Source organism: Antechinus flavipes, chromosome 2 (assembly GCF_016432865.1).
Source record: "Antechinus flavipes isolate AdamAnt ecotype Samford, QLD, Australia chromosome 2, AdamAnt_v2, whole genome shotgun sequence".
Taxonomy (NCBI): domain Eukaryota; kingdom Metazoa; phylum Chordata; class Mammalia; order Dasyuromorphia; family Dasyuridae; genus Antechinus; species Antechinus flavipes.
In genome coordinates, this window is record NC_067399.1 from 276,275,281 (window position 1) to 276,291,464 (window position 16,184).

At 32.9% G+C, this 16,184-nt stretch overlaps 1 protein-coding gene across 2 annotated transcripts in view; it reads right to left on the reverse strand.

Annotated features, from left to right (window-relative positions):
- UBR1 (ubiquitin protein ligase E3 component n-recognin 1) overlaps positions 1 to 16,184 on the reverse strand; it is a 153,875-nt gene that overhangs the window by 87,448 nt on the left and 50,243 nt on the right. For both annotated transcript variants that reach the window (XM_051977172.1, XM_051977173.1), the window contains exons 6-14: positions 11,562 to 11,700; positions 9,476 to 9,538; positions 8,743 to 8,866; positions 8,309 to 8,413; positions 7,445 to 7,533; positions 5,512 to 5,610; positions 4,392 to 4,549; positions 1,860 to 1,959; positions 919 to 1,047 (exon numbers count right to left, since the gene is read on the reverse strand). In XM_051977172.1, the coding sequence (XP_051833132.1) occupies positions 919 to 1,047; positions 1,860 to 1,959; positions 4,392 to 4,549; positions 5,512 to 5,610; positions 7,445 to 7,533; positions 8,309 to 8,413; positions 8,743 to 8,866; positions 9,476 to 9,538; positions 11,562 to 11,700 (1,006 nt within the window). The remainder of the gene's footprint in view (positions 1 to 918; positions 1,048 to 1,859; positions 1,960 to 4,391; positions 4,550 to 5,511; positions 5,611 to 7,444; positions 7,534 to 8,308; positions 8,414 to 8,742; positions 8,867 to 9,475; positions 9,539 to 11,561; positions 11,701 to 16,184) is intronic.

The following is a 16,184-nucleotide window of genomic DNA, read 5'->3' on the forward strand; positions in this document are numbered from 1 at the left end:
AAGTTAGAGAGTACTCTTGGACACGATGGCTTCTGCAGTCCCTTCAAAATCTTTGATGGAAATAATTCAAGGCTTGTAAGGCAGGGTAATGACAAAAAAAGGTGGTGGTGGGAGTACCCCTTAAAAGCCAAGTAAAAGAATGTGAACTTTGTCCAGGCAATAGGGAACCAATGAAGATTTCTGAGTAGAGAAGTAATAAGATTAAATCATTACATTGCCTAGAATGGTTTCAAAATAGAGAAAAGAAAACTTCTTAGGAGGATAATAAAATAACCCAAGTAAGTAGTAATGATAACTTGTACTAGGATGCTGGCACTAGGACAAAAAAGAAAGGGAATGGATATAAGAGATGCCATGGAGGCAGAACTCATAGGCCTTGGTAACCAACTGGCTATGACAAGTGAGAAAGATGACAAAATTAAAGAAATACCAGGTTTAAAAAAAAAAAAAAAAGAAACACCAGGTTGCAAATCTTAGAAACTGGATAAATATCCCTGATATTTAAGTGACATCAGAAGGAGGGAAAGGTTCAAAGTAAAGAAAATAAGCTTTCTATTAGAAAAGTGGCACTTATTCACTCATTCAACAAATATTTACAGAATTCTTACTATGTACAAAGCACAGTGTGGACTATCTTAAGAATACAATAAAAGTAACCACATTTATGGGTAGTATAATAAATCAAAGTTAATATGTATTAATTGCCATATAAAGAATACAAATTAAGTGCTAAAGAATAGAAATAGCAACAACTTCTAGAAGGATAAGAGTAAGTGTTAAGAAATAGGTAGTATTTGAGATGTGCCTAAAAGGATGGATATGATTTTATGAGATGGAAAGAGAGAGGGCAGATATTCCAAAAGGGAAAAACTTGAGTAAAATTATAAAAGAGTAAAAGAATCTCATAGTTTTACTTACATCAGAAGCACACCATTCTTGAAACATCAATAGAATGTTCTTCAACTGCATCTGAATAGCAATAGCAGCCTCCCAATCTGGCTCCACTTCAATGTGCTGTCCAACTTGCCTTTTAATCTCTTCCATTCCCTGAGAATAAAACCCCAAAATTCACACACACACACACACACACACACACACACACACACACACACGCACACACTTTTAAAATATAGCTACAGATACATATAAACACAGTTTTACATCTATACATGTATATGCTTGTATGTGCTTGTGTATGTATATGTGTTTATATAAATATAAACATGGTTGTTCTGTCTTCTACAATCCTTTTTTAAAGGTAATGTTGTCACAATCCAAATAAAATAAAATAAAATAAAATAACAGAAAATAGATAACAAAAATGTCTTTAATTTATATAAATTAGAGAACTAAAAAAAAAAAGAAAAAGAAAAAGAAAAGGACCGGTTCATTTTATAAAGAGGTAAACTAAAATACTAATAAAACTATTAAGTGAATCCATAATGGAAATTCTATTTGTATACACACATTATACATTTCTAGTCTGTCTTTTTCATTTTTATCTTCGAAATGAAAACCATACATCATTACAAATATTTATAGGATCAGGGGTCTGCAGCTGGAAGAAACCTCAGAGGTCATCCAGTCCAACCCACTCATTTTAGAGATGCGCAAACTGAGGTCATGGGAGGTTAAGTGACTTGTCCAGAGTCAAATATCAGAGGCAGGATTTGAAAATCAAAGTTGTCTGACTCAAGAGTCAGCATTCTTTCCCTACATAGTAAAACTAAAAAAAAACAAAACAAAACTTGAGGATCATACATGATCCTCAAAGATAAAGAACTTCAATGATTTTAGATAGATTCAGTATCATTCCTCTCTATGTGTTCCATTAATGATGACCAGAGATAATATGATACCTGCATGCATGCAAGAATCTTCAGGAATGATCGAAAACCTTCAAGAAATTGTAATTTTAATTTCTCTGACCATATTGCAGGCTTACTGATGAGAACATATCTGTTTCAAAAGACAAAGAAATATATTAATCACCTACTTGGGGATTATTGTATTGTTCACTAGGTTACAAATGCTATCATTAACATTCTTTATTTAAATAAAGCAACAACAACCAAAAAACACCATCTCATTTATTGTAATAACCTGAAGATCCAGTAAATAGGAATTTGGATATGCTAATTTATTTTCTGGCTGATAAACCTTGGATGTGAATATGAGTACTCTGATATGGAAGACAATCCAGAAGAACAAGGAAGACAAGGAAGAAAATATACTTACATACTATATACTGTGAAGAAGCTATGGCTCTTTAACTGGGCTAAAAATTGACGTAACCTAACAAAGGCTTCCATACAGAATTCCTAGGTTGAATATAACCCAAACCCATATCCTGCTAAATGGAGAGATGGTGTATAGATTTGCTAGAAAGAGACAAATAAAGGAGTTGGCAGGGATGGTTTTATCATATAGATAAGAGGTATCATTTTGTGGGATAATTGATCACCAAATGACTTATGGTATACATTTTTTTAAGGTGTGCCATTAATATAATTGCAGTCTATATAGATTCTGTTGCAGAAGGTTAAGAGACAGAAATTCTATAGAAAACTCCATAAAGATACCGGGATTCAAGGAACTTCTAAGACACTGCTGTAAAATTTTGTTCAGGAATAAGAAAAGAAAGGGGCCAAAGGCAATTCTGAAGCTACATTCTTGTAGTCTATATAGCTTATAAACATGGCAACAGCAAGATTGTATGATGATCAATTCTGATGGCTGTGGCTCTTCACAACAATGAGATTATTGGGCCAGTTCTAATGATCTTGTAATGAAGAGAGCCATCTGCACCCAAAGAAGGACTATGGGAACTGAGTATGGATCACACCATAGTAGTTTCACTTTTTTTGTTGTTGTTTCCTTGCATTCTCTTTCTCATTATTTTTTCTTTTTGATCTGATTTTTCTTGTGCAGTATAATGGAATATGTATAGAAGAACTGCACATGTTTAACATATATTGGATTACTTGTTGTCTAGGGAAGGGGATGGGGGAAAGGAGGGGAAAAAAATTTGAAATACAAGGTTTTACGAGGGTGAACAGTGAAAATTATCTATGCATATATTTTGAAAAAAAAATTTAATTAAAAAAAAGATCACATAAAAAATAGCTTGTAAACTTTAAGAGGTTCAGGAAGTGTGAAACAACATGCATTAAATTATACAAAAAAAACTCAACTGATTTAGATTCTAAAACAAGAAATTTCTGATTATCAATGAGGAAGTTATTTCCAAGTCAGCAACGTATGGTCAAATTTGTCAAAGCAAAGATCAAAATTAATATTCAATACAATAAAAGTGAGAAAACAGAGCATGTAGTTGAGACAGCTCCAAAATGATCTAGACCTATTTAAACAAACTGCTGGAGCTAAAAAAAAAAAAAAAAAATCTGAAGGGAAAAAAAAATGGATCGCCAAACTACCATCTCACAATTTTTTAACAAAGTTTATTTAATGTAAAGGAATTACTACAAAAAGAAGACTAAAAGAGCCTAAAAACTATCTCAGTCAACAAACATTTTATCTCCTAAATATAATACTTATGGTAGTCAAGGATGATACTGATTTAGAATATAAAATCATCTGTAAATATTAATCTTTAAAAATAACAAGAAACAGGAGAGAAACTGTTTAGAGAAAGTTTGGCACTAAGACAACAACAAAAAAAGAAAAGACATAACCTAATTTTCTTCTTTTCTTTTTTTCCCTTTCCTTCAGGAAGAAAAATCATTATTCTTACATTTAAATAGACAATTTATCTACCATTGCTTACCTATTGATTAGAACACCTGAAGAGAAAAGCATGAATACAGAATAGTCACTGATCAAATTCAATAGTGCCCAAAGGGACTAAATGTTTGTTTCAAAATCAGTTTGGAAGAAATCCCTTGGATCCAAGCTCCATACTTCATATATCCAAGTGTTAGAGAAGGAGAAAACCCTTTTTATAGCCTGATACTCACCTTGATAATACACCAAAAGTGTCCACAAATTTAGAAGTGAGGCTGTTTTAACCACTTTACAGAAGGGTTTCTCAAAACTCACTTGCATCAGAAGAATGCCCAGTGTTCAATAGGGTATCACTCAGAATTGCAGCTGCCTTAAGGAAAGTTCCCTTGGTCACACTCTATAACTAGGAATTTCTCCCTACTATCCAACCTGAGGTTTAGGCACAATGAAAGTAGGTTTTGACAAGGCAAAATTATTCTAATTAGATAAACATGGGCATGGATACACAGCAATCCTTTGTTTCTTATTTTCTGCAAACAGAATCCTTTATAACAAAATATAGTCATGGCTTATCTCAAAGGGAGAAATAAAGTAAGAACACACACTATTTAAAAGATAGCCCACACCAATTCCCAAAATCAACTTACTTGAGGTCACAAATAACTGCATATACCCTTCCCAATTTGTCCTGGCTGTAACCCTGGAAGTTGAATTTGTTGTTCTTGTCCAAGTATTCTGGTAAAACTTCTAGCAGTGTTTCAGTAATAACAGAGATAACATTCTGCTCTTCAATGAGATGACGAGCCTATACAGTATTTCAATAATACTGACTTTAATATCAAGGCTTCATATGCACATCAATTATTTATTCAGCAAATTTTAGAAAACAAAGTCCACACTCAATCTAAAAATCTTCAACCTTACCAAGTGTAAGATTCTCTACCATAAAACCCATTATAAAAGGAACAAAAAGAGAACCAGGATATATACTCATTATCAGTGTTCATGTAAGGAACAGTATAGATAACAGACATACCTTTCAAAATTGACTACATTAGCATCTGCTTAAGAACTACGACTGTTGCTTATAATTGTAGAATTAAGATTTAGAAGCAGGAAAAAGTGGAAATCATCTGGTCCCTGTGAAACCCAAAAGTTAACTAATTTTCTCAAGTAAAGAAAATTGGCTTTTGAATTCAGGTCCACTAACTTCAGATTCAACATTTTTCCCACTATATCATGTTTCCTGTCCTGCTTTCTCAAACTATTATCCAGTCCACTGAAAATACATAGAAAGAACAGAGCTGATCCCTCAAAAGACAGCAAGGAAAACAGAGCTCTCTATTCTCAGGGACTAGGTACTATAAGCTTAAACAAATGGAAATCTACAAGTCTCCCTCTTATCTTGACTTCTTATTCCAAAACAAAACAAAAGAATGTTCAAGAAAGAATATTTAACAAAAATAAATTTTACAAACCCACACATGCAAACATACACATGCACACTCCCTCACTCAGAAAGCAGATCTTATTTAACTATATGGATCCAGAATAGCTATGTAGATTCTGACAGACTCCTCACATCTATTTTCAGGAAACTTTGTATTGAGATCTTTATGTAGTTAGTGGCAAGTACTGAGTAGCAATTTTATTGATTGCTTTAACTTTCTTAATAATTAAAAAAACATAAATTAGAAATATGAAAATAATTAAGAAAAAGTAATCTGAACAACAAAAAATAGGAACAAAATAGTAATCTGTACATACCAGAGTTGGGACAGTAAACATCTGAACTGATAATGCAGTCACAGAGAGACTTCTATCATGATCATCACTGATGTAGTCTTTCTGCAGTGGTTTATAAAACTGAAAGATTTTTAGAGAATCTTGATTACAAACTATTATATATAAAAACTTTTCAAATCCATGAATTTAACTAATATACAGAGACAACAATATTAGAAACATCAAGAAATTTGAATTCTATCCCCAGGCCTATCTATCCCTTTTATGTGTCCCAAAGTTCTCCATTTATAAGGCGAAACTAAACATAATTTCTATTTACTAGAAATATTATACTGATTTATAACATTTTGCAAGGACCTGAAAAAGATGTATAAATATTAGTTCAATGACAACAAATCTGAAAATTATGAAATAGGCCAGAGGCAGCTTCAAAAAGCTAGGATTGTATAGAACCCTCCTTTATCCCTCAAGGATTTGAGGAAGTACTCAGCAGAAAACAAGAGATTTCCTTTTCATGTTTACTGAATGTTAAGTTAAAAAAAATCTTTTTTAAAGGGAATTTCCTGAAATGAAGAATATCTTCACTGAGAACAGACGGCTCTAGAATTGATGACCAGAAGTAATGCACCATGTATATGTTAGACTTTATTCAGATTGTGGCTTCATATTCAGAATGTCTCTCATTTGAAAGCAAGAAGATTGAGACAGTTACAAGATAGAAATCATCTCTTCATACCTTACAAAGTCAATCTGTTACTCTAGGGAAAGGCACTGCTATGTACCTAGCTTCTTGGGGTCAAATCTCTAAGTAGTATCTTTACATAAATTGACTTAGAACTTGAGGACTACTATTTTTTAAATTCTCATTTAGAAGACGTAGCCATGGTGTTAGAGCCAAAAAATATCACCTCTAGAGGAGACAAGTCTTCAATTAAAAATTATACTGGTCATACTTGTATTCAATATTCTGCCTGATAATGGTAAAAAAGAGATATGCTTTAGGAAAACATGACTATCTTTCTTGCTATCAAACTCAAAACCCAAGGGTGTATCCCAAAAGATCCTAGTTTATTCTCAGTGATAGATCATGTTATGGACTGGTTCATTGTAAGTTCATTCTTTTTGTAAGAATTTCAACTTGTAATTCTGGTTTACTTCATCATATTCCCTATACCTGTCTACCACAATCTTCAATTCTACCTTCATCTTCCAACATCAGACTGACTTTTTCTTGAACCAATCTGAGGTCTCTCAGAACAGCTTAAATATCAAAATAGAACCAATATAATATTTATTGAGCATCTACTATGTGTAAAGCACTATGGAGGATAAAAGGAACATAAAACCCAGTCCCTAACCTTAAGGAGCTCAAAATCTAGTTGAGGAAACAAGTTATAAACATGTGAAAAAATAAGCAATAATGTAAGAAATAAAGAGGGTAAAATCCTTTATGGATGATTTAAGAATGGAAAGAGGAAAACTATCAGTAGAAGAAATAACCACACCAATAAAAACATACCTATCAGAAGATAATAGTTTAGGATATAAGTTAAAGTTTCTCTTTTCATTATTTTATCCTTGAAAATACAAGTATACTTCTAGTACCTTATCTGATTGCTATTTCTCAGCTAGATAACTTTCCCTCCTCTTTAAAATGAAACCATTCTTTAACTCATTTTCTGCCTCAATACATTAATGAGCATAAAGGGAAAGAGATTAAGCAGAATGAGTATTTATACAAATGGGATAGTATGTCCTCCTTTTGCATGGTTTGTGTTCTCTACAGGAAACTATGAAATTATCAGGTGCTGAAAGAAAACACTAAGAATAAATTATAAAAATCAAGCTTTTCAGAAGCACCAAACTTCTATTTCTATTCTTTTACTAACAAAAATCACCATATTGATAGTCATAGACCAATATTTTCACACAGACATAAATAATAGACAATTACCTTCACAAATTCCATGGCAAAGAGTTTTTTATATTCTATTTCCATGAAAAAACTGCTGAAGATCAATTCGTGAAGTATCTTACGTGCACCTGTGAAAAATAAAATTTTATTAGGATAGAAGCAAAAGATATTTTAAAAATAATGAACATGTTTATTAAGACCTCAAAATTCACCAAAATATTAACTCAGTATTGTCAATATAAAGCCCAAAATGCAGCTTTTCTTTTTCTGCTGAGGCAATTGGAGTTAAGTGACTTGCCCAGAGTCACACAGCTAGGAAGGGTTAAATGTCTGAGACCAGATTTGAACTTAGGTCCTCCTGACTTCAGGACTGCTGTTCTATCCACTACACCAACTAGGTGTCCCTTAAATGCAACTTTTCTTTTCTTCAGCATTTCTATAATTTCGCTTCAATTTGTATTAATGTCCTCACTTAGTCTTTCCTATTATTTCATAGTAATAAAACAAAAGTGGATTTATTAAAAATATGGAAAGGAATATGCTTACTTGAAAAGACCCTTCTATTTTTTTTTCTAACTTTATTACCATCATTCTCCTTTCCTTCTGTCTTTTCCTTTATTTTTTCCTCCCTCATTAAGATTTTTCAAGAGAAACTTGAATAATATCTAATGATGGTGGCTACCATATGAATATATATTATGTTACAGAGGAGCTAAAGAGAAATTGAGTTCAGAGAAATATAAGCTTGAAAACTGAGCATGGTCCAAAAAATATCTCCTTCCACTAACAAATGATTAAATAATCTCTTTATCTTTAAAAAACAAAGTCACTTAATTTAACACTGAGAAAAGTACTTGTTAAAATGGATTATGGCTATTCTTCAAAGTCAAATGATCTACTGACCTTTATAAAGCTTTGCATCCCATAGCATTAGCCTGCTTATGTGGCAGGGATCATCAGGAACATCTTCTTGAAGGCAGGCCTGGCAGAAGATCTGCCGAAAATCACCTGGGAAAGAAAAGTCAATGCAAACATTCACACTTGTCTCAATCCTTCTCCAAAAACATAAAGACCAGCTTGTCTTTGAATATTATAATAATTACTAGTGTCAGACTAATAGTCAAGCATTAGCTGGCTGTGTTATTTTAAGTGATTAAGAGCCAGTTAAGAAAACAATTAAGAATCCATTAAAAATACAAAAATATATCAAAAACTTAACAAAGAAGGAAATGGATCAATATGATCTCCTTAATTTCAAATACAGTCTATTCAATGAAATTTTAAAACCATGGGCAAGAATGTTTATAAAAAATATAAAGGAATATATATATGCTTACTTGAATAACTCATAAGCTTGTTTAACCAAGTGCCAAGACGTAAAGCAAATTTCTGATGAGCCATAACATCAGCATGTAGAACCTCTACATGAAGTGGATGCTGAGAAACATTTTCTGAATGAAACTAGAGATACAGGAAATAATTAACGAAAACAAAGAATAGATTGTTAGGAAAATCTATAGCATAATTCAAAATTGAGTTTAACTGTCTTTAGACTTTAATCTAGACAACAGAATCTTATAATTTGTGAAATTCATCTAAAATTTATCTCAAGTGCTTTTCATCTTTATTGAGCTCCTTTCTTTTAATGTCAATTTTCTGTTCATGAAGATTATTGAAAGTAGGGAAAGAAGAACAGAACGTGTTTAACAATGAGCCATCAAGCTCCAGAAAAGAAGTGAACGTATCAGTTTGACTTAGCTTGTATGACCAACTTTATTCTGTGGCATGTCTTGTCCCCCTCCTATACTACCTCTTCTTTGTCCCAACTCTCAATTTCCCTTCTATCAACACAACTCTCTCATTTTCTTTCTTTCTTTCTTTTTTTTTTTTGGTTGAGACAATTGGGGTTAAGTGACTTGCCCAGAGCCACACAGCTAGGAAGTGTTAAGTATCTGAGACCAGATTTGAACTCAGGTCCCCCTGACTTCAGGACTGGTGCTCTATCCACTGTGCCACTCTAGCTGCCCCTTCATTCTCTTTGCATGTTCAAATCTTTCTAAAAGCAGTTACCTTGATATTTTCCTTTGCTTCTCGACAATGAACACTAGGTCCTAGTTTAACAGCCCGACGACCCTAATTATAAACAAAATTTGGAGGGTTATTAAGTAACAGAATGACATCAACACTAAGGTGCATTGGTACTAAAGATCTAACAAATTATGAATTATTACAACTTGCTTGCTGAAGCCTAGACCAAAGATGAATCGGTCTCTACTATGTTGAGAATTGAGAAAAAGTAAAGGCTGGTGGCTATATAACCCAAATTTCTCTAACTCTATGGCTTCAGGATGTTAATAAGTTCTCAACTGGCCCTTTTGTCTAAGTTTGTGGTGTCTTTTATGAAAATAATAGACTCTGTGTTAAGCCTGTCTAAGAATTTAAGTAGTGAGCCCAGAGTTCCCTGAACTTCACAGACTTGAGGTCATGAAAAGTCATTGAAGTGTAGCAGCATACTGATCCTCACCCCACCTAGAACTCACCCAATCTTGGAGTTGATAATGACCTTAAAAGTCATCCAGTTGTTCATCCCCATCCAAAGGGCAAATCCCATCTTCAACAACCCAGGGAAATGGTCAGTCTCTACTTGGAAGATCTCAAGTGACTGAAAATTTACTTCCATGTCAGACTATTATTATTCCTTTATGAAAAGATTTGGAGATGGTAAGAGACATAACAGTCTTCAAATATATAAAGGGCTAAAAAATGAAAGAGGAATCAGATAGCCCCAGTTCCTGAAACTGATTCTTATATGGCATAATTTCCAGGCTTTTTACTATTCTATTCACCTCTGGAATGGCACAAGAGAAGATGCACTTTTACATCCTGGAGAATATTTCTTATTATTTCTCTTATTAAGGCTGACATCTGGGATTTGCAAATGTCAGTAACTGTTGCTAACTAAATTAGTTATCACATTCTACTGCATAGGCCAGAGCTTATAATATAAAGTAACCATCTGCCTATAAGATAGAGTCAGTCATTAAAAGAGTTTAAATGCTTTTAAACAATTAGATATAGCATTTCTACATTCAGATCCATCTGGGAGAGAAAATCATACAAATTGAGAATGATAACATAGTCATATAATACTTTAAAGATTCAGAAAGAATTACATAAATTTTATAATAAACATTCAAAGAAGACAATGCTGTCCCTTAGTATTTACATTCTTTTTAAAAGTAATTTGATAGCATACCTATGGGAAAAGTTGATTGTATTTCAGCATAAACAAATATAACATAAAAAGAAATAATTTATATCACCTATATTATCCATATCTACAAGATTTTAAAACATATATTAAAAAGTAAGAAATTTGATTGCTATCAACTATGTAAAATAGAATACGTTCAACTCTTGATTTCTCAAGAGCTGATTATATTTAACATGTTGTCTGTTTTAATATTCCTTGCTGCTTCTCTTCCTTTCTATGGATTGCCTTTTGATTCTTTTTGTTTACTACCTCCATAGGCAGAACAGAAATACAAGAGGAAAAATGTTAAACATTCTAGTTTAAAATGCCTTTGATAGAGAATAACATGAGGAAAACAGAAATCTTTCATGTATATATGTTTCCCCAATCAGATTAGAAATAGCTCAAAAGCAGGGATATGCCATCTATTGTCTTTTTAACTCCCCTAGAATTTAGTGAATACAGTAAACAATGAAAGCTTAATATTGAATAGAATTACTATACTAATTTATTGAAATTAATCTAGGTAACAAAAATTAAAGAACTTCATAGACTAAAGAAAATAAACTAAAGCAAAACAGCAAAAGCAAGTTTACTTTATTTGCTTTTCCTTTATATTAAAATCTGCTACAGATATAATCTTGAATGTTACATTCATCTTAATTATCAAAATAATATTTAAAAAGACTACGAGTGAGATTATTCAAAACCTCAGAAAATTCAAAAGAACTCAACAATATTTGGTGAAGTTTTTCTTATGTTGTTTTATTCTAAGAGAATTAATATTATAAGATTAAATTGAAAGGATGATAAAGCTAGTAAATGCTAAATAAATATCTATTAGATTGACTGCTGACTAACACACAGGGTGATTTAATTGCAACAGACTAACATTTCACTAACCTCTTTGTCTATGGCAGTGGTATGCAATTGAGCTTCTGTAAGTTCACATTTAAGGGCTTTCTGTAGACTATATATAACATGGTCATAAGAATGGTGTTCATCATTGAAAAGGACACAATAATATCTTTCAGTTTTCTCCCTAATAAAAAAAAAATTAAGACAATCAGATAATCAAAGGAAAATACTCTAGGCATATATATATATACAAATAAAATACAAGAAAATTTGATTATTTACAATTAAGATTACTTTTATTAGACTTATCCTCATAAGTCTTTTTATTTAAGTCAACCAATCAACTAGTGTTTATTAAATGTAAACTATGGGATGGCAATGTGAAGTAGCATAAAGAACACTGCACCTGAAATCAGAGAATCTAGGTTCAAACTTCTCTGTTGTCTACTAGCTGTGAAATATTGAGAAAGTCATTTAATTTCAATGGGCCTTCAGGTTCATCTATAAATGAGGGAATCTGGAATTGTCTCTGAGGTCCCTTTCAGCCCTATATCTGGATCCTAAAAATATTATGTCAGATATTATGCTGGGTGCTAAAGATATATAAATAAAAATGAAATGGTTCCTGCCCTTGAGAAGTTCACTTTCTAGTGAAGAAAACAATATACATACAAAAATATATAAAGGATGTATACAAAATAAAGATAAGATAGTTTGAGGATAGAGGACATCAACAGCTGAGGGATATGAAGAAAGGCTTCATTCAGAATGTGGTACTTGAGCAGAAGCTTAGAACGGATTTCTAAGAAAGGGAAGTGAGAAAAGAAGTCATTCAAAGCTTCGGGAGCAGTGAGAACAAAGGAAAAGACAGAGGACCTGGAACATTATATATGAGGAACAGTAAGAAGGCCAATTTGGCTGGATGTACAGACTAAAGGAAGAAGAATATACAGGAATATATGACAATGCTGGAAAAGTAAGTGGGGGGTCAGTTTATAAATGCTAAGTAAGTGACATTATCACCTATCCTACATTAGGTACTTGTACAGTATCCTTCATTCTTTTTGCTTTTATTCTCCTGTTTAGATTGTCTTACAAGTAGTCTCTATTAGTTTACAAATAGTTAATGTCCTTTTAAATGAAAATACCTCATTATCACTGTAGTTTTACCAATATTACTATTTTCCCAGCTTCCTCTCTTCCTCATCCCACTGCAATTTGAAAATTTATAAACCAAGAATAGACAAGGTTTAGAAGACAACTATATTAAGATTTGAGGCCTTCACTTCTTTGATGAAATCTTTAAAATCCTTGCATTACTTCTAAATCTCTCCTGTTTGTGTTTACCTTCTGCACATTTCAAAAGTGTTTCAATGACCCTTTTTTCTGGTGTCAGTATTACTTCCTCCCCACCAATTAAAAAGCCAAAATCCTATAACAAATAAGCATCATCAAGAAAAAAAAAGACAAGTAGCCGTGTCCCCAAAATGCATGTCTCTTTTTACATCCTAAGTACATCATCTCTCTATCACGAGGATAACATACTTCCTCACAAATGCTCTAGACACACAGCTGATTATTATGCAGATCAGAGAATTGGTTTTTTTTTACAATATTGTTGTCCTTGTAAAACTGTTCTCCTAATTCTGCTGTTTCACTCTGCTGCAGCACATACTGCCACAAATTCTCCGAAACTGTCTCTTTATTCATTTCTTACTTTTATAGCTATTTTTATAGTTATTATTCTTTCTCTTAAGCATCCCCTCCAAACCCATTTCTACTTGTTTGCCCATGGTTTGCTGCATTTATACACTCTTTATTAGGCAAATGGGTTCAACCCTCCTTTGTCTCCTTCATATGACTAAAATTAATCTGATACATCTGTATACTTTTCTTACCCCAATTATCAGCATCAGCAAGCCCTTCTTTCTCCATTCTGTACTAACTAGTAAATTTCTTTTATCCTCCCTTGTCTTCCTCCTCTTAAAACAAACAAACAAAAAGCCACTTATTTCTTCTCCCTCACTTGAATGTTAGTTCTATATCATAGGCATCTAGCTAGTGAAGAGCAGAGATGTCAAACTTGTGGCTAGCAAAATTCCTAGCATAGTTGAACTAGATTAAATATAACTGAGAAATGTTTGACAATAATAAATAAAAATACAATACAACATAGATAATGCTAAATTATGGTTTTCTAAGTCAATATGTAACCTCAGAGATATTTCTATTTGAGTTTGACACAGCTTGTGTAGTATAAAGAGTGCTTGCTCCATTTGGAACCAGGAAACCTGGGCTCCAATATTGCCTCCAACAGATAATAGCTATATAACTATGAGCAAGTCACTTAACTTCTCTCAGTCTTAGTTTCTTCATCTATAAAATAGGCATAACAAATAATACCTATCTCATAAAGCCTTAAAGATCAATGAAATGTTAATTATTATTATGGCTATTATTATCTTATCATAAAGTTCTTTCCAATTACTCAAACAAATAAACTTTATTAAGTTTATGGTCTCTTGTATTTATATTTTAAAGTTTTGTCCTTAGCTCTGACCTCTTAATCAAGGATGTTTGCTTCTGAATCCAATTCTCCCTGTGCAGCGGGAGAACTGTTCGGTTCTGCAAATATGTACTGTATCTAGGATATGCTGTAACATATTTAACATATATAGGACTGCTTGCCATCTTGGGGGGGGGGGGAGGGAGGGAGGGGAAAAAACGAAACATAAATGATTGCAAGGGATAATGATGTGTAAAAATTATCCTGGCATGGATTCTGTCAATACAAAGTTATTATTAAATAAAATTAAATTAAAAAAAAAAAATCAAGGATGTTTGACAGTTTCCTCATACTTTTTCTTGTATAATTTTGCTTCAGATTTTCAGAGAAAGTTGTTCTTGATTGTAAACCTATCTCTTTCTCCTTCTGAAATGCTGTAGACCAAGATCTTCTCTTGTTTGTAGTAGAAACTGACAGATTTTAGGTGACTGTGATTCCTTGATATTTGAACTAGTTCTTTTTAGATGCTTATATTTTCCTTTGATGTAGGAAAGCTAAATTTTGACTCTGACATTCATGGGACTTTTCCTTTGAGGGTTTCTTTCAGTGAACAATGGATTCTTTCTATCTTCATTCTGCCTTCTGGTTCTAACAGATCTGGACAATGTTGAAATATGTTTTTCTTGAAATATAGTGTCTAGCCTTTTATTCATGACAGTTTTCAAGAAGTCCAGTAATTCTTTAAATATCTCTAATTGACTTATTTACAGGTCAGTTGTTTTTGATAGCAGATAGATCACATTTTCTTCCTTTTTTTTTCAATTTTATTTTAGTATTTCATGATATCTTATAAAGGCGGTGATTTTTTAATTCTAATTTTAAACAAATCCATTTACCACTCTCTTTTCAAAACTAATTTTTCTCCTTCTAATTGTTTCCTCTAAAGCTTATACCTTATTTTTACTTCATTTCTTTGAAGCATTTCTGTAATCTTTTTGGAAAATCTGTTTTTTCCTTTTAGTCTGCCTGAAATTGCTAGAGTTGTCTTCTTAAGGATCTCTAGAGTTGCAAAAATTTTGATACTGATAAGTATCTTTTTTTTTGGTTTACTCCAATTTCTGATGTGCTTTTGGGTGAAGTGGTCTGCTATGCTTGATTTTATCATAGTTAACTAGGGTTCTTGTATTGATCTCCTCCAGATGGTATTGGGGCCCCATTTTTAAAGTTCAGAGCACAGGATTTTTAGGGCTCTCTTGGGTATCTCAAGACAGAGTGCTAGGGATCTGGTAGCACTGGAGTGCCTTGGTCTAAGTAGCTTTCATATATCATTCATATACCCAGCCTTGTCACTACTTTTGATGTTTCCACGGGCCTCATTATTTTATAATCACCTTGGGGCTTTCTTGTGAGAGCACTCCATTTTTGTGATCTTTTAGGCTCTCAAGTGTCTCCGGTCCTTTTCCGCTTCCACTGGGAGGTTACTACCTTGTTTATTTCTGTTGTTAACCTTTTCCTAGTCCCAATCAATAGGCTGTTAGCTGAGTTTTGTGCAGTTCTGGGATGGAAGAAGTCAATTATGATACATTATTTGGTCTGGTGTGAATTTCAGCTTTTTGCTATAATAGATAAGGGGAAGCTGAACATCTTGCTTCTGCTCAGGCAGATATGTCAGCAGGAGAGAAATGAAAACTTTATTCCCCCTCCACCCCCCAAAGTGGAAGTAATCGCTTCTTTCTCTAACTAGAATACTAGTTTGTTTTTGTTGTTGTTTTTTGTTTCTCTTACTGCACTTTTTTTTCCTACCTTGCATTTAGATATTGATATGTGTGTTCTAACTCACTTAATGGTCTCTGTAAGTTGTATAAGGGCAGAAAATATATATGAGGCCTGTTTCTCCCAAATGGTGATTGCTTAGATTACTATTTCAGGAGAAAAGCCAGAAATGCTATAACCCATTCTTGAGTCCAATCTCTATGCTTTTTTCATCCACTTCCCTAGGTGCCTTGCCCTTCCCTTTCCTTTCTCCCAATTTTTTATTTTTATGGTTTATCTATTGTACTTACTCTTTGATGACAAAGTCTGTTTTTGCCTTTCTTTTTATGCTCAGTATTTATCACACTGCCTGGCACATAATACTTAATAAACATTCTTTGGGTACTGGA